At 38.6% G+C, this 27,841-nt stretch overlaps 1 protein-coding gene across 1 annotated transcript in view; it reads right to left on the bottom strand.

Annotated features, from left to right (window-relative positions):
• Positions 1–737: 737 nt before the first annotated feature.
• The window catches only part of BABAM2 (BRISC and BRCA1 A complex member 2), a 178,726-nt gene continuing 151,622 nt past the window's right edge, over positions 738–27,841 (bottom strand). Inside the window, exons 11-12 of the mRNA XM_082481405.1 lie at positions 22,151–22,304; positions 738–3,296 (exon numbers count right to left, since the gene is read on the bottom strand). Coding sequence (XP_082337531.1) covers positions 3,233–3,296; positions 22,151–22,304 — 218 coding nt within the window. The 3' untranslated portion in view covers positions 738–3,232. The remainder of the gene's footprint in view (positions 3,297–22,150; positions 22,305–27,841) is intronic.

Here is a 27,841-nt window from a genome sequence, read left to right on the forward strand (position 1 = left end):
AAAGATTTGGTGTTACTTCTAGCACCGTGGATTACGTATGCAGATGAATAAAGGCTTGGCTGTAAGTTTGCACTTTAAGGACGTTTGCAAAACCGTACATTAATGGGGTTTAGTAACTAGAGACTTACTACATTCTTTCAATCAAAATTGTGACAGAGTTCAGGCTTTTCAATATGTTCATAACATTTTTCTCCTATGTTTTGTGGTTCCCATAAACCAAAGAAACTAGCCAGGTCTGACTGCTCGTTTTAACTGCATACATAACTTAATAGGAAAGCAAGCGCTGAAAGTCTCATTGCTATTGAATTGGCCACAATGGATATTATCATTAAAAGGGAGATAACAGAGATAACTCCAACTTATTAGATTACAACTTCTGTTGCTAACTTAAATGCCTTCAATACATACTTGATTTGATACAAAATGACTCAAACTAACTCTCTTTTCTGATGTAGTATTTTTATGGTAATCCTCCTTCCGGAGAGAAGAGTTCACTTATTTCCATGTTTTCCCTCCCAATACCCCATTTGTAGTACTAACACTGCAATGTATTCTTCTGAGAACTACCAGGGAGGGCTCCACAAAGTATTGTGCAGGTCAAAGAGTGCAGAGTGGCTTTGAAATAAAGACAATGTTCATCCAGTGTAAGAAAAATGCCGTTTCTTCTAATCTGAAAATTGATAGGCTTGCAGACTTTACCTTAAACACAAACAGTTCAGTTTCTCAATTTTTCTACCTTTTTCTTTTCTCTTTTTTTTTTTTTTTTTTTTTTTGTGTGAAAATACTACCATTTGTAGCATGACATAAAATTAGACTGAAACCACTGGTTCGTTTCCATATATGCTAGTCAAATGTTAGTGAAACCATTGAATTCAACAGAAGGAATTGCTGGTTTAGGCTTTTTATATCCTCAAAGTCTTTTCTTACATGGCTTCTAAAACTCTTAGTCCTTTCATAATAAAGCAGGCCTTTGTCCAAAATTACAAGGACTGAGGTGAAGGATGTATTTTTGGTTGAAAACGCGTACTAATTCTGAAGAGTGGACCTCCTTTTGAAACGTTTTGCATTTTCTACCCTTTGAACCATGGTAACTTCTGAAAAGATTAAAAAAAAATACTGGTGCCACTTGGACAATCAGGTATATAAAGCAAACACTGCGTTCATGGGGAAATCACTACAACACTGAATCAAGCACAAGGTTATAAAATGTGAGATTCCAAGAATCTACTGATGCAACTTGAGGGTTTTGGTTTTACCTTTTGAAGATGCTAGAGATTGTTTCTATCGGATTTTGAAGACTACGAGAACAAATGTTTTTCATTAGCCATCCTCCTGCTCCCACCCCATTCACAAGAGTTACCTTATTCCTGAATATGTGTGTGTGGCTTTGACTTTCACCTGAAGAAACGCAGACGTGAGATCATCTCAGTATACCAAACAATGCCTGTTTTCAGTCAGTCAAGGTTATGGGGTTTACTATTCACATGAAACTATTACCCTCCACATCTGCTGTAAGTTTTGGTTTGGATGCAAAAGCCTAATGCAATGACTCCACCGAGGGAAGTTGGGTTCAGACCTTTGGAGCCTTTTACAGCCCTCAGATAATGCAGTGAGAGTCACAAGGCAGTGGGTCACAGGACAGAATATGCCCCCTCCTCCACAGATTTGCAATAAGGCTTCTGATTTTGTTTGCAGCTAAATTTCCAGGCAAGAACTTCCGTATTAAACATAAACTAAATTTTTGCCTATAAACTAGCTAAAAATACCTGTAGTTTCTAGAGGCAAATTATTTGCATAATTCTTAATTATTAAGCTTCACTGCTCAAAACCCATCTACGTTTCCTAGGTGGACATTCGCCTGGCAAGCACTATTTTTAATGTAAAATAACAAGTTTTAGGAAGGGTAGGAGAATGCTGCCAATCAAGTGATTTGATGAGACTTCATTGCATAAGCAGACAGTGGTGCTACAGTGAATAATTTCAAATTAAATGCTTTCCAGTGCCACTGTATCATCTGCATACTATTCATTTAGTTCCTTATATTTAGCAGAAGTAGGGCACATTTTCCATATGCCATTTCTAAGCAACATACACTGTTAATTTTATTCCTTACTGGAAAGTACCCTGGTCTATTTACAAATTAATTTGGGAAGTGCCATCGTGACAGTTAGCCCCAACTGGTGCACCTGACACAAGCGTGAAAGAAAGGATGAATAGATGGGATTTTACATTTGGCATTTCAGAATTAGGGGAGGTAATGTTTCCAGTTATATACACTTAAAATTATTTCTGAGAAGACATGTTTAACTTAAGCATTAAGCTAAATACCTATAGCCCTACATTATTTCATCAGTTATTTTTGAAGACATCATTCATTCCTTTGTTGAAAGTTTGCTTCTTCGCAGTATTTATCTTGCTTGGAAAAATTACAGGTCTATGAAAGAGCTTTATTTTGTTATACTGATTTATACAACTAGTTCCTTGAGCATTGGTACTAAAGAAGTAGAACTTTTTTTATAATGGCAAGGGGAGTTCATTAGAAAAACAAATTGTACAACTGGAAATAAAAACAAAGCGCAAACACATAGCATTTCATATAAGATGAGCTTTCGACTGAAGTATTAAAAAGCTCCCCTCCGACACCCTGCCATATAAATATCAGACCAACTTGAAAGGCACTGAGAATTGAACTGTGCAACTCATATCCGTACCTGTGAGAATAACAACCACAGTGAGATGCAAACCTCCAAGGCAGAATATGGCACTGTACAGTCCATTAGGCATTCCTGGTACATACGGCAGTTTTATATTTTCTTAGGATAAGCTGGAAATGTTAACTAAATATACAAATTACATCGTATTTCCGTGGAAAAAGCAAATCCAATTTTCACCATCTGAAGACAAGGAAACAAGGCATAGCATACAGGACACTGTTGGCACAAGAAAATGTTATCACATCAAAACATGCCCTTTTAAATTTAATCCAGTAGATATACAAAGGAATGGTGGTGGCAGAGGCAAATGGACAGGACGAATATCAAATATTCAGTTTTAAGCATGCTAGTGAGGTCTTTGTTTCAGAAATCTGACAAAACCTGAAGCTACCAAAACCATTTCAGAGGCAAGAAAGCACCTATCAAGACAGTCCAATCCATTTCCAGGCCTTCTTCTTGTGGGCTGACATGCGCAGGCTGAAGGTTCTATCCAGTATCATCTCCGTGCCCGAGGCTGCCTAAAGCTTCCCATTAGCAAATGCTGCCTCCTGGAACTGAGGGACAAATGTTTTGAAATATGCCCTGGTGAAAAAAGGAAAACGCATGGTTAGGAAAGAGTAAACTTGGAACGTGGTGTGTGCATGTATGTAGCCAAGGTTCTAAGAGAGAAGGACAACCTTAGCATGCTTAGTCCATTATTAGATCTCATAAATGTGTAGTGTTTTTCTTAGTTTTTAGGACACAGCAGATCCATACACTTCAGCTTTCTAGACCCAGCGGTACTTCTTTCTTCAGTGTCCTCACCACTAACCTCTCAATGTGGTCAACATCAGTAACTTGACATTCTAAGAAGAGCCTGACGGACCTTTCATATTCTATGCAATGCAAAGCTCCAGAGATAAACTGTATTATGCACTGGAAAATAAACCTTTGAATGGCTGTAAAAGTGAGAATAGATAAGCCACAAGTGTGGCTATGCCACTGCCTGCAGCTTTTATGCAGTTGATGTTCACCATGTTTCGGGGATAAAAAGTTTTTCTTTCCCAATGTTGAAAAATGCTTTACATATGGTACCAAAGGCCCAAAGACAGACAAGTCAATGGAGCAGGAAAATCGTGAAGAGAAGTCAGAATATGTGCAGGAGATAAGCTCTTTATCTGCCTCCTTACAGAAACCTTGACGCAATACAGAGCCACTGTTGATGGCAGTAGTTTACATAAGACGTAGTGAATAAATACTAATGCTTTGGATGAACTGTAATGCCTTTTCTTAGACTCTGAAAGTCAGAACATTATTCTATAAATTAAGATGTGCTTTGTATATTTTGGGTCTTAGTCTATCTTCTTTACAAAGAATCGAGTGACTCATAAATCCGTAAAATGAGCTGAACCTAAGTATCCAAAATTGAGTTTGAACCATACCTTTAAGTTTATTGCACTGAAATACTCAACCATGCACTAAACATATTTTACATGTCCCAATGATACCCTTTATTTGCAAGTTGTATTAGAAGCTGCTTCATCATTCTGACTACTACTTTCTGCACCAAATTTTCACTATCTCTACCTTTTTTTTTTTAATTTTGTTTTCTGTTCATATCACTGGTCATTATAAACTTCTGCGAAAGGAGAACCTCCTCCTGCTCTCCCCAAATAATAAATAAAAAATAATAAAGAAAGAAAATCCAAAGCAAGAAAGCGAGAATAGTGAGAATTATGTTCATTACGTATACCTGGTATACCTCCTGAAGCAAACACGCTGATCATCTTCACAATCATGATAAGTATTTCATAATTTGGGCAGAAGCTTTGGCAATTACTGAACACCATTCATACCTCCTCACATCTAAAAACGTTGCAAGAACACAAGAGAACACTCCCCTCTCTTTGTGAAGTTGTGCCTGGCAAATTAATTAACAGATAGCTGCAGTAAGCTTTTGTACAAAGGCTGTAAACACACACGAGATGCCGTCCAAAGGTTAACAGAGCAATAGAAAGTAAAAGCATTTTTGGACTTAGGAGCTGAGCCCAGAAATGGAAAAGAAAAGCAACAAAACCAGAGCGCACATTTTATAGCATACACAGATTGTGCTGTGTATTTAAAGAAGACCCTCTGATTTATTAAATCAAAGTTCAGAAAACAGCCCTCATAATTATGCCCACAAAAGTGATTGTTCATCCTGGCTCACACGCATACTTAAACCAGCTGAGAAGGTATGCCTGTCATCTGATCTTGAGAGTCGAATGCCATTTCTGTATTTGTGTCTTCATAGCACACATTTGAAATTGTAGCCTGTGTATGTCCTGGTCAGCTCTACGTCATTTTGCTAGCTCAAGGAATATCCCTTGCATGTTGTCAATGCCAGGATCTATCACCCTTTTATTTCTCCTTGCATTATCTGTCCTAACATTTAATTACATTTCCTCTCCTTGCTTATTTTGAGTAGCTTCTTCCTTCCCCTTTGATAGCTTCTCTGCAGACTCTTCTTCCACGCTCATGCTCCTCTTACTGACTTGATAAACATTACTTAAAACTTCATTACTTAAAACTTCCCTCTTCCCAAATTGTAAAAATTATTAATCATTAAATGGATACAAGCAGAAGTATTTTCCTACATTTCACTTCTTTTCTGAAACACCATCCTTATAGCATTTCTGTGCTTTGTATTAAAACCACACTTGCTGGATTGTATTTCAATGACTTTTCTGCTAGGTAAATTCCAGAACGAATGCTTCTGATACCACATACACCCTCCCACACCATCTTTATCTACACCAGCATCCTTTCTTTTCACCGATTCCTGCAGTAGAGCTTGTATCCTTTGCTGCAAAACTAAATCTAACACCTCCCTATGTGCTGATCAGATGTACTATTTCAAAGAGGATGTTATTTCACTGGTGGTTTATGTGAACCTCTTGGAGATGTTCCATACACTACAAAAATTCCATTAGTACTTCATGATTTGTAAATGTCTGCTTTTTTCTTTCCATACTTTAAAGTACATGATTAAGTTTGCCCTTATCATTTGTGGTCTTGTCCAGACTGAAGCAACTGTAGTACCACACGTTTTCCCAGGATATGTTCCTCCATTCCTGCCCCTCTCCCACACACCCTAGGTCTCTGAGATTAAAGAAATTTTGGAAAAAACATTTGGATAATTATGGTTCATCACACACACACAAAATAAATTACCCCTCCCCACCCTAAACAAAACGAAACCAAACCAAACCCTGCAGAGATCCAAAAGCACAATGTACTTGATCAAACTGTATCAGCTACAGCACATTTAACAGGCTGGAAGGCTGGGGAAGTAGGAGAAGGGAGGTTAAATTGCTTTGATATTAATGAACACTGCATATTGGGAGGGAATGGCAAGTGTTAGTGTAAAAAAGTAACAAGACTTATTTTGAGAATACATGAAGGAGTAGAACAGGCAGCAAAGACATTAGTCATTATTAGAGCTTACTGGAATTATTTTTTTTTTTTAAATCACACGACTTTTTCCATGGAAAAGCATGTTTTTACCCAGTTGTGTGCATTTCTGTGGAAATGCTACTGAGTTTTCATCAGGAAAAGAAGGAAAAGAATGAGATACTTCAGTTTGGTTTGATCTGAGAAAAGATTTTCTGGTTTACAGAACTGAGCCTAAACAATCAGTTTGATAGTAACCTCCTTGTCTGCAGTCCAGCATCTCGGAGACGATGTATCTAGTCACACAGACGAGGCTCTGGTGCATCACACGAGTTGTAAGTATAAACGTAATAGCAGAAGTAGTCTCTTCAAAGGACCCAGTCCATGAAGAACGATGGGATAAATCATTCATATTTCTGCTTCCAGGAGGCACTGTGCTACTGCTAGCAGATGCATTCTAGTGTCACACTAACTGCATTTTTTTCACATGTTCCAAGCAAAATTTAAAGACCTTTTTCTTTTCATCTGACATGGGACAAAACTGTACGTCAAAATATTTTAATTTCCTCTGAAATGGAAATTCTGACATTTTTTCTCCCCTGCAGAGATTACCGGTACGGAAGAACAGAACAAGCACCAATTCCTGGCTGAGTGAGTAAGTTTCATCTACCAACCAACTGGCATTGAGGTCAAAGTCTACATGTTTCCACACAAATAGGACAATTGATTACATGAAAAAACTTTAAAATATAAAATTTTCTGAAGGACAATACTCTGCTACAGATTGGATGGCAAGGGCCTCTTTCACATGGAATACTATTCCTTTTAGAAAGGTTTTAAAGTGATAGAAACACTCATACTCCAGCATCCTGCACATAGAGGCAGAGAGAAATCATGAATGTAAACACGAACTTCGGAAAAAGACTCATTTCTCATCCCCTATTCACGCAAATTTACACCCTCAGTAACTTTGATCTGTGTTACACCACAGGAATTCACATAAAAATCTCTCTTTTTTGTTTCAGACACTTTGCCACATGATACTTTCAAGTGTCTCACAAGTGTTTTCAAATTACTATTTTTACATCCACTAGATATACTTTTCAGCTCTACAGAACTGTTATTAAAAAGAAAAAAAATAAGTAATTTGGGCATCTGTTGAATTACAGTGGAGATGCAGAAGGCTAACTTGATCTATGGCTTCTCTAGGCTGTGTCATACGGCAGAAATCAGTTTTTGATCAATGTTTTTTCCCCTTTCTGGGAAATACGGAGTTCCTTCTTTCTCCTGCCTTACTCTACCATGTTGTCAGTGGGTCTGTGTCACACTGAGCTTACACCAAGCTCAGAAGAGCCACATAAAATCCTCCTTCAAGCACAGAGAAACTGTTTTGTACAAAGTCCACAGATACTCTTTACGTGAGTGTTGAGTACAATGGCTCTGCATCCCTCTCTTAATGGTTGAGATCTTAGCTTAAACAGTGTGTAGAGTTGCTTTCTTTTCAGCTTAAGAGTGGGTGCCAATCTTCATTGGCATACAGGCACATGTCTAACTCTTTGTTGAGTGTCTTACTGTAAGAATCTATTGTTTTTTTGTCTATTTGTTTTTGTTCCCTCAAATGGTCATTTTCCAAGTTCAAGGTAGCAAGTTACGGGGTTTCTATGGAAATTTTTCTTCAGCACTCCAGAAAACAACATGTTTCGCTGCAGTTAACCACTATATGCATTCGATACAGTGCACTGAATTTCAGGTGCTACGCTCAAGGACATCTGCTGAGAGTAAAGCACTTATCTTTCCTTCACCTTATTATCCAGTGGAAAGAAAGTCTTGCTATTGCAAATGGTAAGTATCTACAAGAAGGTAGAATCGGATCACTCGTTGTTTACATGTTTTCTAGTGATATAAAACACTGATTGTATACAAGGTCTCCAGAAGCCTGTACATGTCTAAATCCCAGGGCGTGGGTTTGCAGTGCTTAAAACATACTTGACTCAGAATCCACACGCTTTTGTAAAACTTTGTTCTAACTGTAACGCTTTTTCCAGTTTAACTCAGTGCTGGGTTTTTAAAATGGGCATTGACCATTTGATAATACCTTTTGCCTTCAGATCGCAAACATTTTAAACTACGTAGCTGTGATCTCCCATCAAACAACACTCCACATATATTTATGGTGAAAGCATTCTAAAACTGTAACACCACTTGTTTTCTGCTATTGTTTTTGTTTGATCGCTGCTACAGCCAACTATACAATGGTGTTCTGGTTACCGCTCATTGTGTAGTAAAGTTAGAAGCGTTGTCTAGGTGTTTCTATTTCTCTGAAAATCTTCACACGGGAAATTTGGAGCAGAACACAGAGTTTCAAACGCCACAAGGAAAAAAGCATACAAAATGCCGTAGCAAGGAGATGTCTGCTTTTTGCGTCTGGGACAAGGACATTCATCATGGGGTGATGAATCATCTTCCTAAGCCATTCACAAAACAGATTCCCCTTAAACTCCTCGGTCTGAGAGCGACAAGCTTTTCAGCGCACTGATCTCAATTTCATCCATGCTAGCCCTATTTGCACTCATATGTTTTACGTGTTTCAGCTCAAGATGTGGGAATTTCAAGTGCCTTTTCCATCAAGAGATGATTTGAGGAAAAAGAAGGGGAAGAAGTAATCTTGATGGTGCACATCAAGTACAGACTTAGCTGTACAGCAACATGTCTATTACCAGCACAGTGTACTCTGTCCTTGCACATTCTTTACTGGTAAATGAAAGCCCTTGAGCCAGAATCTTGATCTTTTCACAAAGACACATGGGCTCTCATTACTTTTTCTCACCATATCAGGCGCGTGTATTGTGTTCCTTCTCATCAGAAGACAGACTCGGGTTATTGTACTTGGATTTTTCCTACTATTGGCTTTGAGCGCAAACTTTATTCTTAAATAACACCCATTATTTCAATATTCAAATTCATTCTTGTAAAATGTTTTAGTATCTTCCGTGAGTATGGTTTAATACTGAAAATATTAGGCTCTAATTAGAGAATAACCTTAGTGTATTCAAAATCATAATAGCTGCTATATTTGAAAAATACAGCCCTTTTCTCCTAGACTAGCCAAGGCATAGAGGAAAGTGCAGGGTTCTTTCCTTCAGCCTTTCCAAGCCAATATATCTGACTTGGGCAGGCACTCCTGTAGTTGTGGGGATCTCTGAACAGTTCTACATAACCCTTCCAAGTCTTCTGGAGTAGAGTCTTTAGCGAGGACACCCTTCTCATCAGTCCTCTGTTGTCCAAATTGTCCAGTAGGTTAACGCTGAGTTTGTCCGCATATTCTGCAAATGCTATTATTTACCCCGGACTGAGGTGAGGACTGAACTGTACCCCTTTCAGATACAGCTGAGTATTCTAGGCATTTGCCCCAACTGCTGTCCATTTCTTTTAGAGGAGCTGCAACTCTAGGGTTTGCACCATTTTGCATCCCATATTTCTTTCCTTCTGCACCCTAAAGGAACTGTGCAAGACATCTACAAGTTTCTTCAAAGCCGCAGAATCCCGACAGACAAAAATCCAGTCCAGAGTTGACTGATCTTCATAAATATTACCTGGAATAGCAATGTTCTCCCCTCTTTCAATTAAATTAGGTGAAAACAGGAACTGAGAAGGGTGTAGGTCAGAGTAAAGGACAGCCTCAGGCTTCTTGAGGTCTCTAACCTATTACTCTTGGACTAGCATTATTATGCTGACACTTTGCAATAAAATCTTGTTATATACATTATTTCAATAGCACAGCCATATTCGAATTATAAAAAGGCTTCTCTAGGATTTATCAACGTCACCTGATTATTCATTTTTTGAAGTAGAAAGTATTTTTGCACAGAGTATACATCCATACATATGTAGCGTGCCTTTGTATTTTCTTGTTCCTGTTGCAACTTGTTTTGACACAATGAAAACTTGTTTTGGAAATACTGAACACCTACAACAATCCCTTTTGGGTGCCAGACAAGAGGATTTGTCCTCCTGTGACTACACAGGCACAGCCAGCTGGTTTGCTTCACGGAACCCCTAATAATTCATCTCCTGTGCAGAAGATATTTGCCATAACTTTCCAAACTCTCCAGGATTTGCTGTTTGTTTATAACAGAACAAAATCAAAGATGCCAACCTTTCTTTTTTATACATATATATAATTTCTTTCTTTTTAAATTCCATTTGTCAGGAGCTATCTAATGCAACATGATTAGCACTTATTAACAAAAGGAACCTAAACTAGTAAATTGTTATATTAATTCCACTAGTAGGCTTGTATTTAGGTCATATTCCATATGAGTGCTTATTAGGTCCTTAACAGGTGGTTATACCCTCCCCCTGCATCTCTACGCCTTGCATTTAACAAGGGCTGCGTGCTAAAGTGTGGAAACCTACTGAAAGCCCTTTCTTTTAATAGGCCTCATGCCAACGTGCGAGGCATAGTTTTTTCCTTGTAAACTCAGACGCGAGACATTTAAACCTCTTTGCTATTTTTACTATATATAATGCATTAAAAACATATTTCCATTGGGCGAAACCATGTTGCCTGTTTATTCACAGGCACTTCCACAGCATTCCTTCACCAGGCTAAAGATACACGGGCACTCACGGCAGAGCAGAATAACTCGGTCTCCTGCTTTGGGATAACTATGGGGTAACAGGAGATTAATTCTACGCTAGACATTTTAGGACACCTCTATTAGGAGAAAATGATCGTTAAACCAAATTCTCTTCCTCTGCAGTTCTAAATTATGAAGACGACTGAAGTGACAAATAGTTCTCAGCGCTCTGACTTTTGGTTGCACAGCTGGAATCAGGCTGCAGCAGGTAGGCCCACAACATGGCCGGGCGCCAAGTGGCAAAGGCTCAGGAGCTAATGAAAATCAGGACTATTATGGCATACACTAGGCCTTCGGGAGGCAGCAACATTTCTAAACCACCCTTTGAATCTGAACATCACTAGAACTTACCCAAGCAGAGCAGCAGAAAGATGAATGTACCTTCCAGGATTTCTTTATCGCTTCAAATATACATAACGATACTTGGCACGTATTCACGTTTCTAAACTAAGCTTCTTGATGGTATGCTCTTCGGGATGTGGTTTATAATTTCCTTACTAGGCAGCTTTATCTATAGCAAATATTTTGCTTTTATGTGAAACACAATGTCTACACAGTACTCCATTTTATATATCTCCAAAACTGGCGATGCCAAGCAAACATCTGAAGTGTTTATACAACAGCAAGACAATAGATCTTAAATTACTGATCCTCTAACTGGCTAAACACACAAACGTACAAAGGAGTCAGTGCACAATGCCATTATGCTGCTAGCAATATTTTTTTCTTCTGGGTGCCAAAAAAATTCATCACATAATCTCTTCCTCTTCCTCTTCCAGTATTTCTATCTCTCTACCTCCTTTTGCTGTGATTTACCCACAAGGAGCGTGGCAAACTTCCTAAGTCCACTTCCACCTGCCAGCCTACACAAGGCACGGACTGCGCAGCCAGGCTGATGGACAGGACCGTAGTCAAGCATCAACAGAGCTGGAGGTCTGCAGTGGGCAGCCATCAAAATACAGGTTTTTAAGAAATGCCGTTGCCTTCAGCTCAGTTCATAATATTACACAACAGAAAGTCATCTCCAAAATTACAAACAAAACAAAACACGTGCTACCAAAACTATAACAGGAAACAGAAGTAGTAGAACTAGTGAAACTAAGTACATGTCTGAAGTTTAAACATTAAAATTCACTCACGTCCAAAAGCTGTTTTCTGGTTTTTACTAACAATGTCTTTTTCCTCCAGAAGTTCTTGTTGGAGTTTTTACCATTTCTGATTCAAGTCACACAGAAAGGTACAAGAAATGGTTATATTTAGACACATTTTTCAATGGTTTGCTGATTGCAGAAATAACGGGTGGCTTTGCCCCACATGAAGCAAACAGAAATAAAAATTAAATTTTAATTTGGTTATACGCTTGTGTCTCTGTTCCAAAAAACTATGATATCAATTGATTTTACAAATAAAGTCAAGACTTCAACATAGTTCTGCTGCAGAAATTAAGACGGCTTTGCTGCCTAACTTACCATAAAGCAAAACGAATCTTGACAATCTGTTCAAATCATGAAACAACCATAAATATAACAACCTGACTAAAGGCAAAATATAAAGGAAGGGAGTTCCAGGGAACTGCTGCAGAGCCAGGACTGTAGATCATTATGTAGGCTGGCAATTAATGTTTATTTTAAAGCAGCAGCAGAAGTAGGGTCATCACTTTGCAAGAGATGATAACTTTGGTTCCAAGAATATATGTGCTCCCAAAGGCATGGACCGTTACTGACAATTACAGATAAAAATTACAGCTACTGGTCATAATTGGTGCATATAGGCCAAGGCCAGGCTGAATTCAGTAACTATACAAGTAACTTTTTTGAATCACCTGGAAATCAAGATTCTGGGATTTAGTCTCTCACAGGTTTTTGATATAGGTATTTGGGAATTTATGAAGGTGCATTGCACAGACACAGTGGCTCATAAGTGTCCCAAAGCATACACAGCAAAACGAACCTCTTGTTTTGAAACAGCTTTATCAATGCCTCCTGCTTGCCAGTTCAAGAGATAAACACTTCACTTCCTTCACCTTCTCCACAATGTACATAAATAGACTTGCTTCAGTCAGATGAAGGCTTGTGGTCTTAGATCATAGCAAATTTTGCTTCTGCTTTCTTAACTTCTATTTTCCCCTCGGGGATTACTCAGTGCTGGGGTAGCGGGTGTCTGCGAAGGGACACTGGAATATCTCTGTCACAGCACGGTCACTCCACTTCCTTACCGGTGGATCATGAGAATGACATTCCAAGGCCATCATGGAAAAATTCAATCTTCATACAGTCTTTTAAATACAGTGCTAATTCACAGGAAATTTCCAGTGCTATGAGCTACAGTGTGACGAGCCTGCTCTGTTTTTCCTATTTGCTGAAGTGCCATAGGTATATTTTTCCACTCCAGGTAAAGGTTAACTTCTTAAAGAGATACTGTTTATTCAAGACACTTATTATTTCCTCCTATCAAGGCTACGTAAGTGCACACCGAACTCTGCTGTTGGAGATTATTTAGCAAATTATTTAGTAGATCTGAAGTAGAGAGTCAATGCCAGACAAGATGTAACAAGGAACCTCTTCTAAGTATAAAAGGCAGGGTGAAGACTGAGATGAAATAAGGAAGGGGGAAAGTAGGGACGATATAAGAAGTAGGAGAAAGCAGAAAAGACGGGGCAAAAACACATTTAGGAGTGAGGCTTGTAAGGAAAGACAAGCGCAGAGATTCAAGACAAGAGGAGATCACAGAAGTAGTAACAGAATTTGAATGATCTTTAAGAGATTATTGAATCCCTTAATTGTACTTCAGAGGCAGAAATGAAGGGTTACACCGCAGATGCATCCATAATGAGCCTGACAACCAGCATCCCTGAAAACAAAGTCTGCTTGCAGGTGAAAGCACTGATTTCATCATGCCATCCGCTTCGCTTTGCCAGATCGCTTATCAACCGGGGCCGAAGGCAACATACCAAAACATAAAAGAAACCTCCTTGGATATTCATTAGGACAAACCAGTCAGAAGGAAAGGGATGAGATGCCATACATCTGTGATTATATAATACTTATTAAAGAAGTTATTTCTCTTTGCTATTTAAAAGATATGTATTTGCTATTAGAAGTAAGAGGAAATTCTCAAAAGGTCAGAGACCTCTCCAAATGGGGAAAACAGACAGGAACACACTCTTAACTCTTATATATAAACGCAGAGTAACACAGATCAAAAGCGAATTTGACGAACCGCAGAGGAGCTTAAGGAGGCTGCCATACCAGAACGCTGCTTTACGAGGGATGTACCAGAAGATCTGACTCCCGCAGAAATGTCAGCCAAAAAGGTAACGAACAAATCAACAAAACACACGCAAGCAAATCAGCAGGCCCAGATGATATTCACACCCTAGAGTTCCAGAGAAACTCAAGTGTGAGAAAGTTAAACTCTTAAATAGCTTGTAACCTCCTGCTTAAAACAGCGTGGTACCAGAAAAGTGTGATGTCAATTAAAAAAAAGGTCTGGGAGGACAGAAGGAACCGTGGACCAGTAAATCTCCTGTCTGTACCTTCAAAATTGGTAAAAACTGTTATGAGAAACCACAAATTTATAAAAAGCTCCAAATTAGTGGACTTGAATAAATATATCTATTGGTTAGGAGTCAAACTTAGGCTTCAAAAATACTTTATTTTCTTAAGGTACCAAAACTATGCAGATGAGAAAGATTCAAGTGACATAACTGCTTGGGTTTCCTACAGGCATCTGGGAAGGTTTTTCAAAGGTTTTTAAAGAACTGAATTACTGCAGCAGGAGAAAAGATCCATGAGTGGATAAATAGCAGGTCAAGATAAGAAAAAAAAGACAGGAATGAATGATGAGTACTATTAGGGTGAAGTCACCTGAGAACTGCACAGAAACGGGTGTTTTGACCTGTGTTGCTCAACATATTCCTACATGACGTGCAAAAGTGAGCAAAAGAATATGGTGAAGTTTGCTAATACTATTTAGTCAGGGAAGAAAAAATGAGGCACAATTCTGAGGAACTGCAGATGGTTCCTACGGCACTGGGAGATAACATACCAGGTGAAAAGTCAATATTGACAAATGTGAAAGGGAGATAGGTGAGGAAAAAGACTTAATTTTACATATGCAAAAAACACAGGCTCTGAAAACCAGATAGTAAGGAGATCTTGGTGCTAAAATGTCAGTGTAACCTTCAGTCGTAAGCAGAAAACCAAATCAGATGTTATTAGAACCAGAAAAAAGAGTAAACCAGGCAGTATCTCTATGTCACTGTACAAACGCATGGTGAATGTATCGTGAGTAACATGCAACTCTCTGTTTCAGAAAAAATAACGATAGCAATAGTAAAGGGATAAAGAAGTGGGGCAAGGGTGATCAGAAACATGGAAAGGTTCTGTAGAAGGAAGGAGTGAGCAGAACAGGAGAAGAGGTGACAGAAGAGACATGAAGAGGTTCATGAAATCGTCAGGGTTATGGAGGGGATCTGTGGATTAATTATTTGCTGCCCCTTTTCATACAAGAGCTAGGGGGTAACAACTGGAGCTAGCAGGAGGTAGGAATGCAAAAAGCTGACAAAGCTTGTTCTTCACACCACACGTTATCTGTGCAATCCCTTGCCACAGAATTTTGTGATGTTACGATGTGGGTTCAAAAAGCAATCAGACAAACAGAAGAAAAGCTAGGCAGGGCTATTAGACAGAGACATACCAATTCTGGATATAGAAATCCTTGAAGATGGTAGAATGTGCCAGGAAAATAGGACTACATGCTTTGCCATGCTCTTCCACAGGCATCGGCTACTGCCTATTGATAAGAGACACGATAGTGGGCTAAATTAATGTTGAGTTTGACCTAGTATGACCGTTCTTTGTGTTTAACAGATCAATTACAAATATTACCCAAAAGACGAGACCATGGAGCTCACCTGCTATTTTTACTTAGCTGCTTACTTTGTAATTGACCAAGTAACAGAATCTATCCGGGCTATTAAACCTCAGCTCCTTCCATTTCTCTCTACCCTCTTCTCTCAAGCAAGAGAGGACACTTTTTTGCATCAGTTCCTAACTATAATTCCACGCTCTAATATAGATCTAGCAGCTTTGATAAATGTATAATGGAGTTCGCTAATGAAGCCAAATCAGACAGTTCATCACACTCTTTCTAGAACGCCACCTAACCCTGATTATCTAGGAACCACCTACATTCTAGCCTTTTATTCCTATAAAACAGTTGTCTTCCAGCAATGTGCTATTATATTCCACTTCTACCAAGACAACCACTCCAATCTATGCTGTGTGATTCCAGCAATATATGAGAGAATCCTTTTTTTTGCAGAAAGAACGTTTACTAAATATCAAAATGCACATATGTACAGTTCACACAAATACGTAAAGTCTATATAAGACCACAGAAAAACGTGTTGCCTAACAGATTTTATTTCCATGCATTTCTTATAGCACCTATACTCCTTATCTTTAAATAGTTGTTTTTCTTTTCCCACAGTCAAAGCTTTAATGAGAAGTGACCAGAAACAAATAACCGGGCCCTTCTGTCTTGGCTGAAATCCACATAATGCATGACAGCACTGAAGATCCCTGGCAGGCACCTGTCAGAAACTAACATACCATAACTTAAGAGTCAGACTTAATTATCCAAGGAGACATTTAAAGAAAAGTACATGAAAAATATGACTCAAGAAGTGCGACTATCGTGTGTATGCACTGTACTCTGTAGTATATGCAGAGAAACAACATAAACCCCCTCCCAGCAATATCCTGGGAAAATTCTAATTAAAGCTGTATCTATTTTATCTGTTATATCTTATAATCAAAATAATTTTGTTATTAAGGTTTGCTGGTTAATCAACTGCAGAACATGTTACAAGGACAAATGCAATCATTAAGTATTTTAACAAAACATAATTTTTCCTATTTGTCTTTCTACTTTTCACATGGAATTCTGGTCAGCTGAGACTCCCACAGAAAATCAGAGTTTTGATGTAATGGTCTATAAAATCAAATTAACTTCTTTGTAAGCTTCATACGGCTGGGTCGCCACATCTCTTCTCGCTATGGCTGTCACAGTGTATTGGCCCTTTTGTGTTCTGAAAAAGAGCCCACCGGCGGCAACAAAATGTCAGCCTTACTCGATTTCAGGCAAATAAATCACTTTTGTTTGGTTTCTGATGTGGGACTATCAAAAACCAAAGAGCTAAACCAGCGACCCAGCTCAGCACCTCACCCCTTAGGTTGTATCTACCCTGCTGCTCTTCTCCAAAAAGAATTCTCTGGGCCTTGCGAACGTTCAGAGACAAAACCACAAACACATAGGGAAGGATGATGGCCCTACGTTTTGCGCTTCTGGTCCCTACCCTCTTTAGAAATTTCTAAATTTGTTTTTAAATTTAAGGTAATGTGCAACAGAGCCAAAGACTGTCACACAAAAAGCTTTGCGAGGAGAGTATACGTAAATGCAAACAAGTTAGTTTTTGGAAATCTACTCTTTAAAGTTGACTAATGAGCATGAAAATCATATAATACATGAAAATACAATTTTCTACTTCTACAAATAAGCAGGAAAAATGGTGAAATACAAACCAAATAATAACAAGTGATTTATTACCTTAATTACACCTATCAAGGAGGGAAGATCATTAAAAAGGTGCAATGTTTACATGTAAACTTTATAGTGAGATTCAAAGTACCATAGGTGGAGAACGAAAGTTTCAAGGAAATAGAGAAACCTGTTACTTTAAAAGAATCCAAAATGTAGTCATAGATATTCTGCCTAAAATGTGAAAGAATTCTGACTTAATAATAAAAAATGAATGAGTTGAAAAACTGGTTAATGTCAAAATATATAAAAAAAAAATCTTTAGGATACAAAATTTACTGAATACAACAGCAAGTCTTTGACATAGTACAACTGAAGTTATCTAAACAGCAACACAAACATTGTTCCCTTTTTTCTTCAAATATCCTTTCATTAGACCAAAAGATGCATTTCCGCCCCCTTGCCAGGGAACATTAAAGCTTAAAGCAACCATTTCAGCCAAATAGCAACTACCATCTTCACATGATAAACACCTTCTAATTCGACGATATTCAAGGAAAAGGTATCGATGAGGCCAACAACGCTAGGGCCCAGTGTACCAGCCTGACACTTTCTAATCACAGCATGCTTGCGCTGAGCACGAGCCGTAGCTGCAGCCACGCTGGCCACGCATATGTAGCTCGCACAACATGCGTCTGCATATAATCTTAAGCTGCACTTGACCTTATGGCAGCGCAACAGCCAATATACAGTTGAGCGCACTTGAGCCCTTTTAAGCTTTCACCCTTACAGAGCCTTGAGGGATATGTAAAATTAACACCACATTCAGCAAACACTGGTGAATGGTCAGGGACAACAATGTTATTCAGAAACCAGTTTTATCAGCCACCTTGAAAAAAGAATGTGAAGCCTCGGAACAACTTTTTATTGTGACACCAGTTTTCCATCCTCCTGCTATTTTTAATGACGAGTAGGTGGATTTATGTAGGATAAAAGAGTAAACTGAGTCCTGACTTGCTCTCCCTGAAGTGTAACCTAAGTCTACAGAGCAGTGCTGGGTCGGACAGAAATTGGGCTAGAGTGCATCTAAGAACTGAACTTAATTTGTATAAACAAACAAGCTTTATTTACAGTATTCCTTCATAAAATCCCAGGCTTAAGAGTCTGCATGTTCTTTAAAGACTCCATTTATGTACACTTGAATGCCTATTTAAGCAAAAAACAAGAGAGCTTTCCCATGGAAACCGCACAGAGATGTTTTGCTTCACACGTACACCACAAACAAGGCTGCTAACTTTCCATAATTTACTGTATTTTCTTAGGCTTGCTATTGTATTTTAGGACCAAATCTTTCGGAGAAGCTGCTTACGCAGGAGGCCACAGACATATAAATAAATGACCTAAGAGAGGCAAAGCCTGAGATGTGAACTGTGAGGAAATGACATCTCGGCAGCTTGTAAGAAAATTTTAATATTTTTGGTTTCCCTCTTGCTAGCTGGAGGAACAGGTTAAAATTTTGCGTTTCGCTGAGAAACAAGCAATCTGGAGGCATTTGGAATCACATTATTTAATCGGGACTTGATTCATCCCTTAGAATTAAATCAAGCCAGAGGGCAGTCCCTGGGCTAAGACAATAGCAAGCTTCAGTTACCAGATGCTATCTCTCAGTGAAGAGCCTAAATCAGTGGGCCCCAAAGGAGCCAGGTAATTTTAAAAAGCGCTTAAAGGGCACATAGAACGATTTTGTGGACTTCATCAGACAGGCATAAATCAGTCCAACTACTTCAGCAAGAACACGAGCAGTTATTCTGTGCGAATGAACGAGATCCTGCTAAACTGATACTCTGATTTCAGAATTTGCCTTTTAGATTTAAGTGATACGTGTCTAAGCGTGAATGCATACGATCTACTTCTATATGTATGTATTTTAGGGGAGCAATTTTCCTCCTGCTTATAATTACTACCAACTGTCTCAAGGCTACAGCAAAGGGTTAAGTCCTAACTTCAAAAGAGATGCCTGCCTCTGCTCGGGGGGGCCACAAAGATAAGCAAGGATACCAAGACTTTCAAGTTTAGCCCCTGAGTGGAAGGAATTGGATGGGCTTACCTGTTTGAAGGAAAAAAAGAAAAAGACAAACAAAAACCCAGCCCTGGGAGAAGGCTGGGCACAGAATCAAAGTCCCTTTGGCACCAACTTACGACAGCTCTGCCCATGAATAAGCAGGCTGTGTTGAGCTGCTGAAAACGGAGGCAGGGCTTGCCAAAACTGAGGATGAGGAAATCTCTGAGTGACGGCATTTCAAACTTAGTAGTGCTTCTCCGTAGCATAAAGCAAGGCGTTATACATGCTTCGGTACACGACTGGACAGCTAACGAACCCAGTTGGTGCAAAAGCCATCCTCGCTGCTGACTTAAGCTACAGTGAGGAAGATGGTGTAAACTGACCCCTCAAGTGTCTGAGAACACGGGTGGAGAGTTTGGTCAGATACCAGAACGTCAAGTGGGTGATCCTGTGGCCCTAGAACAGTTGGGCCAGAAAGATAAACAGAGCTGTTTTGTCTCGAAGGATGCCAAGCACTTGGGAGACCGTTTGGCTAAGAGGGGAAAAGACTGCATATAAGCAAAACCTAGTAGACAGTATTTAGAAACACAAACAAGTTGTCTCTGATTTATCCAGGCTACATTTACTTCAGCTGAGCAGAATTACATTGTTTCTAAATGATAAATAATGTAGCCTCCTTTTCTGTTTTCATTTGGGATGTTTTGATGTGGCGCTTGAACTAACGTATTTAATTATAATGCTTTCCTATATGTCTACATATATTCCCCTATACTTGGTCCATAACATGGCTACAGTAAAAATAAAAGCAGAATGAAAATTATTTGGTTGTGTTGAAACACACTAACCTATTGTAAGAAGCCCTAGCAAATATTTTAAACACTGTTTACGTAAGTCGCTCAATTGTGTTAAAAATCTTTCTTAAAATATGCTAACATGTATCACAGCATCATAATTTTCTTGATGCAGATTTATTTATGGTATGTACTCAGGAATCACTAGTTGTTCCTGCAAGCAAAGCGCTTTTAACTAGAGCAGCTTCTCTGTATCTTTGCAGCTTAATGATAGTTATTTCAGACATCGCAGCATACTTTCTTACCCCACTTCTCGTCATCTTTCTCATATTACATATCCAGTGTAAAACTTAAATGCAAAGGCTCAAACGTAAGAATGAATAACCTCACAAAACATACAGGTGATAGTAAGCGTACACATTTAGTGCTTTTTAAAAGAACTGTTATAATGCTTCTACATTTCAAGTGCAGGGCAGAGAAGTCCATTTGTAAACACCCACTCATAAATGAATGCACTTAGCAGACAGCACACAGGTACTTGTAAGCTTCCAGCTGCAAAAGAAATGCACTTTGTAGTATGGTCATAAAAAAAGCCACAGTAATGTTTCCAGTTATTGTTTCTTTTTTTTTTTTTTTTTTAAACAAAAACCCTCATAATAATCTGCTAGAGAAAAGAAAAAAGTCCACAAAAAAAAAAATCATATTTGATCAAGAAACGGCTCTCCTAGACAGTACAGTAGTAAAACCAAATACGAGCAAAAAAAGTCTACTACAATGGATCAAAATCGAATGCTACTTGATGTTCTCTGTAAAATTTAAATTATTATAAAATCTGCAAATGCTTCAGTCAATTGTTGTTCGCTTCCATCATTTCCAAATTACAATCAGTCTCTGACCATGCCATTCATTTGATTTACTCAGCTTGAACTATTTTCATTTGACTCTTATTTACGCATCTTTGCTAAATTAATTTAATCTTCTGATTGTCATTCAAAACATTCATTCCAATATGCCTTATTATTTATGCAGTTTGATGCCTTTACGTGCTGAACAACTGATAACCAGCTTGCTTAAATCTGTTGCTGTTCTAACGTTTTTACACTCTGCAAAACTGAAATACTGCAGCAAGGTCGTTGCCCATATTGCTCTGTTCACATAAAATCTGTTTTGCTTCATCAGAAGACAGGGATAATATCTAATATACAAAAGGGGTACCACTGCCAATAGCAGCTTGCCCTCGCAACTGAACCACTTTGTCCTGTCATCCCTAACTAAAGGGGATACTCAGACTGAAGTGGTGTCTCCCCAGCCTGAGGACTTCCAGAAAAACTGCAGATGAGGGGAATGAGGGCTTCCAGAAAAACTGCAGAGGAAACAGTTCGAGATTCCCTATTTCTAGTCAATAGAAAAAGCAGTTAAAAAAAAAAAAAAAAAAAAGAAAGAAAAAGATATTCAGACTTTCAGGTAACTTGATCCCAAGTTCTGATGGGACTGCCTCCTATGCCAGATTGGTGGTTTGCTCTACCTCTTCCTGTTCTTCCGTGTCTTTTTACTACAGCCTTATGCCACATCTTTCAGGTTTTTCTTCCTTGCTCTCTCCATTTCACATGCTTCCCCCTCCAGGGTCCCGCCGACGCCAACACAAAACCATGGAGTTACCCTGACTGACTGCTACCATGCAGATTACTGCTGCTGGGGGCTATCATGTCTACTTAGACTGGAAGCTCTCTGGAGCAGAGATTGTCACCAATCTGTGCCCGTACAACGCCTAGCAGGAAGAGTCTTCTTTTGATCTGGCAGTTATGTAATAAGCATGATAAATAAAGTATCTGTCTATACTCATATACGGGAACGCTAGGACTATATGAGAACAAAACCAGGTTCAGCTTTTATAATGCCGGAAACATACAGTTAATTCCATGAAATTTCTACTGACAGGTGACCACGTAACAAATGGAATATTTAGTAGGAAACAGTGATCTGACTTACTTTGCTCTCTTGGCCATCTCATTGCCATCCCAGCGGGGGCTGTATGGGTAATTCTTCTGGGCCTGGGAGTACAGCTGGCCGCTGTTAGTGAAGTGGTAGACGGATTGAAACGTTAGGGTTGGTTGGTCTCGAGGAAAGTAGAGGGGTAGGTCAACTGAAACAATAAAGAAAAGAAAAGAAAAAGAAAAAAAGTCAGAAAAATACACCATTGCATTTTCCCCCCTTCTTTTTACTGGGAGTACAGAAATCCTTTAAATGTGACAGAAAAGAAGAAATTGATGATCACTTCTAAAATATACTTCTGTATTTTTTACAAATAATGATTCCAACATATTGCTGTATAGGACAGTTTGCTTTATCGAAGCATTTTTGTAAAGTACATAAATAGAAATGTTTTACTAGTCTATTTCTCTGTTAATCATAATGTTTACACCATGATTATATTGTTATAGAAAAAAATCATGCAGTGTTTTCCTTTATAGTGGAAATTTCCCTTTCAAAAATTCACAAAACACATTCTGTTTATGCTTTCCATTCAAGAAACAAATTTCTCTTTATCTGCTTTATCTAATTCATTTTAGTGCCCCCATGGACATCAAAAGCATTATCATTCTCATTTTACAGCTGTCTGAGATTTAAAGTGGTTAAATGACTTGATAAAGCATGTAAAAAGATTTAGTCACATGAGTTGGAAAAGATCTCAACTTACCGTCATCTGTTGGGCAAAAAAAATCCCCACAAAACCAAAAACACACTGCAAAGTCATTAATACCCAAAATATCTCACTAAAAATAAAAATCAGAACCTCTTAGTTCCCTTTGCTTATCACTGTCTCATGATCAGCTGGGTCTGGCAGAACAAGAAAATAGTCTACAACAGTTAATAATATCATGGTTTGTAACTTAACTTTTTCATTGCTAGATTTATAGTTTAGATTTTCTTGGTCTACTTTTCATTTCAGGAGGTTTTGGAAATCTGTACTTCAACTGCGTTATGACAACAAATGAATTATTTACTTGAATTATTAATGAATAATTACTTTTTTTCCTATTGGTGTAGCAATGACTGAAATAAATTAATAAGATTATAATTCATTCATATAAGCCTGGGTTCTCAGTATTCTCTATTTGTTACTTCACAAATTTTAAGAAAGACTCCTAAGTTAATAAAAAGGTAGTAATAGCTGAAGTAGGAACCAACGCAGGTGGCAGAATCACTACAAACAGAATTTGAAGAGAGTGAAAGGAACATTACAGGACTGAACCCATCCTCAGGCAGAACAGGATCTCCCCTCCACTACGCTTGGTAATGCACTACGCTTTCTACTTTTAAATACTTCATGGAGCAGAGATTCCAGCACTTCCTTTGAAACGTCTGCTCAAACACTGAAACATCACTGTAAGACGGGTTTTATTTTTCTAATTCCCAAGCTATCATCCTGCTAGTCCCTTCATTTTTCACTTTTTTCTAATCATGTCTGAATACTTGGATCTGCACCAGCTGAACCATAGCTGCCTTTTCCCTAAACTACCCTCCAAGCTCTAAGAGTAAACCTGTTTGTAGCCATGAAGTACACAAAACTGAATGTGATATTCCAGCTGCAGTCTCTAAATACAACTAATCACCACGGATGACAGCGTTTGCTTAGTTCATGACCCAGTGTCTGAGCTACACGTGATAACTCCCGGAGTCTTGGTGACTCAGCTCACACAGCAGCTTCCAGCAGATATTTAAGCGGGCAGAGTCCTGCCAATTTGAGGACAGATCACCGCTGTAACAAAGGTTAGACTCAAAGATTGCTCTGTCAAATTCCTCTTTATAACGTGATTATTAAATAACAACCCTGAAAAACACTGGCGTATTGAGGCCATTTATCAGCAAGCAAGCTGTCCCCTCCCCTTGCAAACGGTACGTGTGTGCCGCAGCCTCTGAAGGACTTCACTGTGGAAAGCACAGAGCAAGGTTCTCCGTTTTAACGTTATAAATATACTTCTTCAGCTCTGAGAGCTTAAACTCTAGTCCTCTAGTGCATCTTTTTCCTTCTTAAATAGAAACTCCTTAAAGGAAAACTACTCTGTATACGGGTGTATTTTATCACTGTGTGAAAGGAAGAACAAACTTTAGCAAAACACTTGACTAATAGTTCAGTCCTTATATTTAACTTTGTACTCGAGAATTTCTGTTTTTCATTATCTTTCCTTTGAAAACCTCTGTCTACATAAAGGGTTGCAAGCAGCACCAGTTTTCTTCCTGTTACCTAAAACACAGAGTTTGCACTTTGAGAAAGTATTTAGCAGTAGAAACATTGTTTAAACGGATAATCAGGACATTGCTATCACCACAGAGACACTGCTACAAGAAGCCTTTCTTTTATGAAAATATTTTCCTGCAAAACCACCGCCAAAATATAACAGAAAACATTTTCTCCTTTTACTAACTAAAACCTGTAAGGAATTTTCAGGAATTACTTACATTATACACTGATTAATCAGATAATCAAATCAGATTTAAAATTGTGCATCCCACATCTGGCAAACAGCAGTATCATCCTGAACTGCAAGTAAAGTTTTGGAAAATTTGACTGACCTTTGATTTCTAACACTACCCTTCACCTAAAATCGCCAAACTCCCATTTTTCTAAGGCAAGTGTTTCCTTAATACAAGGTGCGAGATGAGCCCTGACCAAGTGAAAAAACCTGTCCCTAATTCTGGAACACAACCACACCTAAAAGACCAGTAAACAGGAAACAGCCTTGAGTTGTGAAGTGTTATACATATCTCAAGGTAGCCAGCTATTATTTCAACAGTAGGAAGGGAAGGCAAGAACTCACTTCCGTCGCAGTGGATGCCCGTCCATTGACACTGTGAGTGCACGGTAATGCTTGGATTTGGGGCGAAGCATTTTATCGTACATGAAAAATGAGCAAATACCGTTGCTAACCAATGTCAGCAAGGTGCTTTGAAGATAAAAGGTCAAATTCTGCTCATAGTCGCACAGGTTGATAAAGAAATTTTTCTTTTTACCTGCTTGTATAGGCAATCTGACTGTCAATCTGTGCATTAATAGAAAATCAGATCCGCCTTCACGTGACACGTAAGGTGGCAAAGGTAAGCATTATCATAATTACATCCCAGACAACATTTACACTTTGCCGTGAAAAATGCATCACGGCTAAAACCAATGCACTGCTTTTGTAAATCAACACCTGAACTAGGCAAACTACAAAAGCACGCTTTGGTTTGGCGTGCTAGTTACCTAAGAACTACAAAAACATATTCATGCTGAACACAAGTACTATTTCCAAATAACAGCTGACTCACAAAGTACCCTGGTGATATGTCTGCAGAAAATAAGCAGATGACTCACGCCTGTAAATTCCTGAAAGTACCAATAGACCCCTTGCTTAGTCATCTTTTGCATGGATGCTGGGTTCACGAGCTCTGTAAACTATAATGAGGGACCTAGCTCTTAGTAGGACTCTCTCTCCCTTTTTTCCTCTCTTCTAAGCAGTGCAAATTATCTCCCTAAAAATAACTTCATCTACGTAAGTGAGTCACTTCAACTAGCAAGCTCATACAAGTCATGCAGTTAAGCAGTAATATTTGGTTATGAAGGTAAAAATCTTGCTGTCAAACTCAGATTTAAAACGAAAATTATGTCAGAGGAAGTCCCATTTACCCCTTCTGTCACAGAAATAGAAACATTTCCTTTGGAAAATCTAAACAATTAGCTCATTCAGGAAAGTAAAGCTTTCTAATTCAGTTCCACGCTCAAAGTAATTTAATCTCGATGATTTCTTACTTCGGCTTTCCTAAGGATCCCACTGTTAATATAAGAGGAGATCAAAGAAGCAGACTGGAGAAAGAAGCCAATAGCATAGCAGAACACTGCTTTCTCCTATGTTACAACTTACAGATCATTTTTTAAAAGTCAAGTTTTAGAAAGCCATAGTGCAGGGAAAATCACATCTTTATGAAAGCTCTACATGAGCAGAACTTGGAGGGCTGTTTTGGGTAATTAAGCATTGAGTAAATTCTTCGGTGATTGAACCCTAATTTTCCCACACAGTTCATAAGAAAGCAAAAGAAAAAGGACTTGCTTGTTGAGAATGAGTCATGTTGTAAAGAAACTTAATTACAGTTTATAAATAGTCGAAGTTGCTCTCTTTTTGAAACATAAGAAACTATCGAGAAGTAACACACAAATTTGCTTCTCTTGACTTAGTTAGCATTTAATGCACACATATATTCAAAACATAGTTATCTTAAAGCCAAAATCCTGATTCATTAATAACTAAAAACCTGTGCAATGAATCAGTAAGGTTTAATTGTTCATGTTCTTAAAGAACGACCATCTAAGATCTGGAACAGGTTACCTAGTTTGTTAAGCTTACGTCAACCACTACAGGGTTGATTTTGACAGCCTTACTAACTTTAAAATAATATCTTTAGCATCTAATTTTATAGCTTTTTAAACAGGGTATGAAATGTGGAAGGGATGTCTTGGCAAAAGCATATACCAGTGCTGCTGTAGGGTTTCTGAAGGAAAAACACACGGAAGAAAAAGGCAGGTTTACCACAGTGCTCCCTTCCCTGCCTTTAAGTACTGGAGAGGGGAAGAGAGGGAGAGAGGAGAGAGGAGAAAACAAAACCCTGCTTGAAATGCATGCTGACCATACAAATATTTCTAAGTACTTAAACGGTAATGTTTCAAAATTTTTCCATATATTGTTCCCCTGTTGTTTTTTTCATCCTTTGTGCAGCACTGGATAAATCTCGATACTTGTTTTCACAGAAGTCAACATTTACTCACTGAACGTTACGCACTGTTGTAATGCTTGGGTGATACTATACTGGTTACCTCATTAATGTTCGAGATGCTTGAATCTGCTGTAGTCTATTGCACCTGTAATTTGTTTTGCACCCATAAACACTGGCTGATCTGGATATTTTACTACTGAGATTTCTACTTCTACAAGATTTCGTGGCCTGCACAACCTTTATTCAATGTCTACTTGCTTTATGGAGCAGCCTTCAAACACAAGATAACACCATATTCTTTCCAGTTCAGTTCCCAGGCTGGACAGAGCTGGCCAAAGGAGACGCTGTTCTGGTTTGCCCCATCTGACAGACTCTACTGCTCTCCATTTATTTACTGCACAGCACTGAAGCCTTGCTCTGATTAAATAGGCATTCATTTCCGCATAAGCTTTTCAATGTGATGATTCTAAGCATCATAATAGACAATGATAGCTACATAACATATTAAAAAAAAAATTGTTTTACGGCACCTTCATGAGTTGAGAGGCTATTTAGGGATTCCAGACCGGGAATGAAGGAACAAGGAAGGGATAGTCAACCTGCCTACTGATGCTGAGTGCCAGCCTGTGGGACCCAATTCTTCTGAGACTTAATAGCAGATAGTACTTTACATAGCCAAACACAACACCTGCCATAGTAGGTACTTCAGAATCAATGATTACTGGACACGTGAAAAGTTTTGTTTAAATTATTTCACTAGAAAAATAGGGTGCTTTTTTTTGTTTGGGTTTGTTTTTTTTTTTTCCCCCCACCAGAAAAAGAGTACAGGAAAAATGTGCCAAGCCCCAAACTCCAGAGAACATGGAAAAATCTTTGCCTGGTACTATCCGTTCTCTTCCCAAAATCCCCTGACTCACTCCTTACTTATCA

Source organism: Vanellus vanellus, assembly GCF_965231255.1.
Source record: "Vanellus vanellus genome assembly, chromosome: 3".
NCBI lineage: Eukaryota > Metazoa > Chordata > Aves > Charadriiformes > Charadriidae > Vanellus > Vanellus vanellus.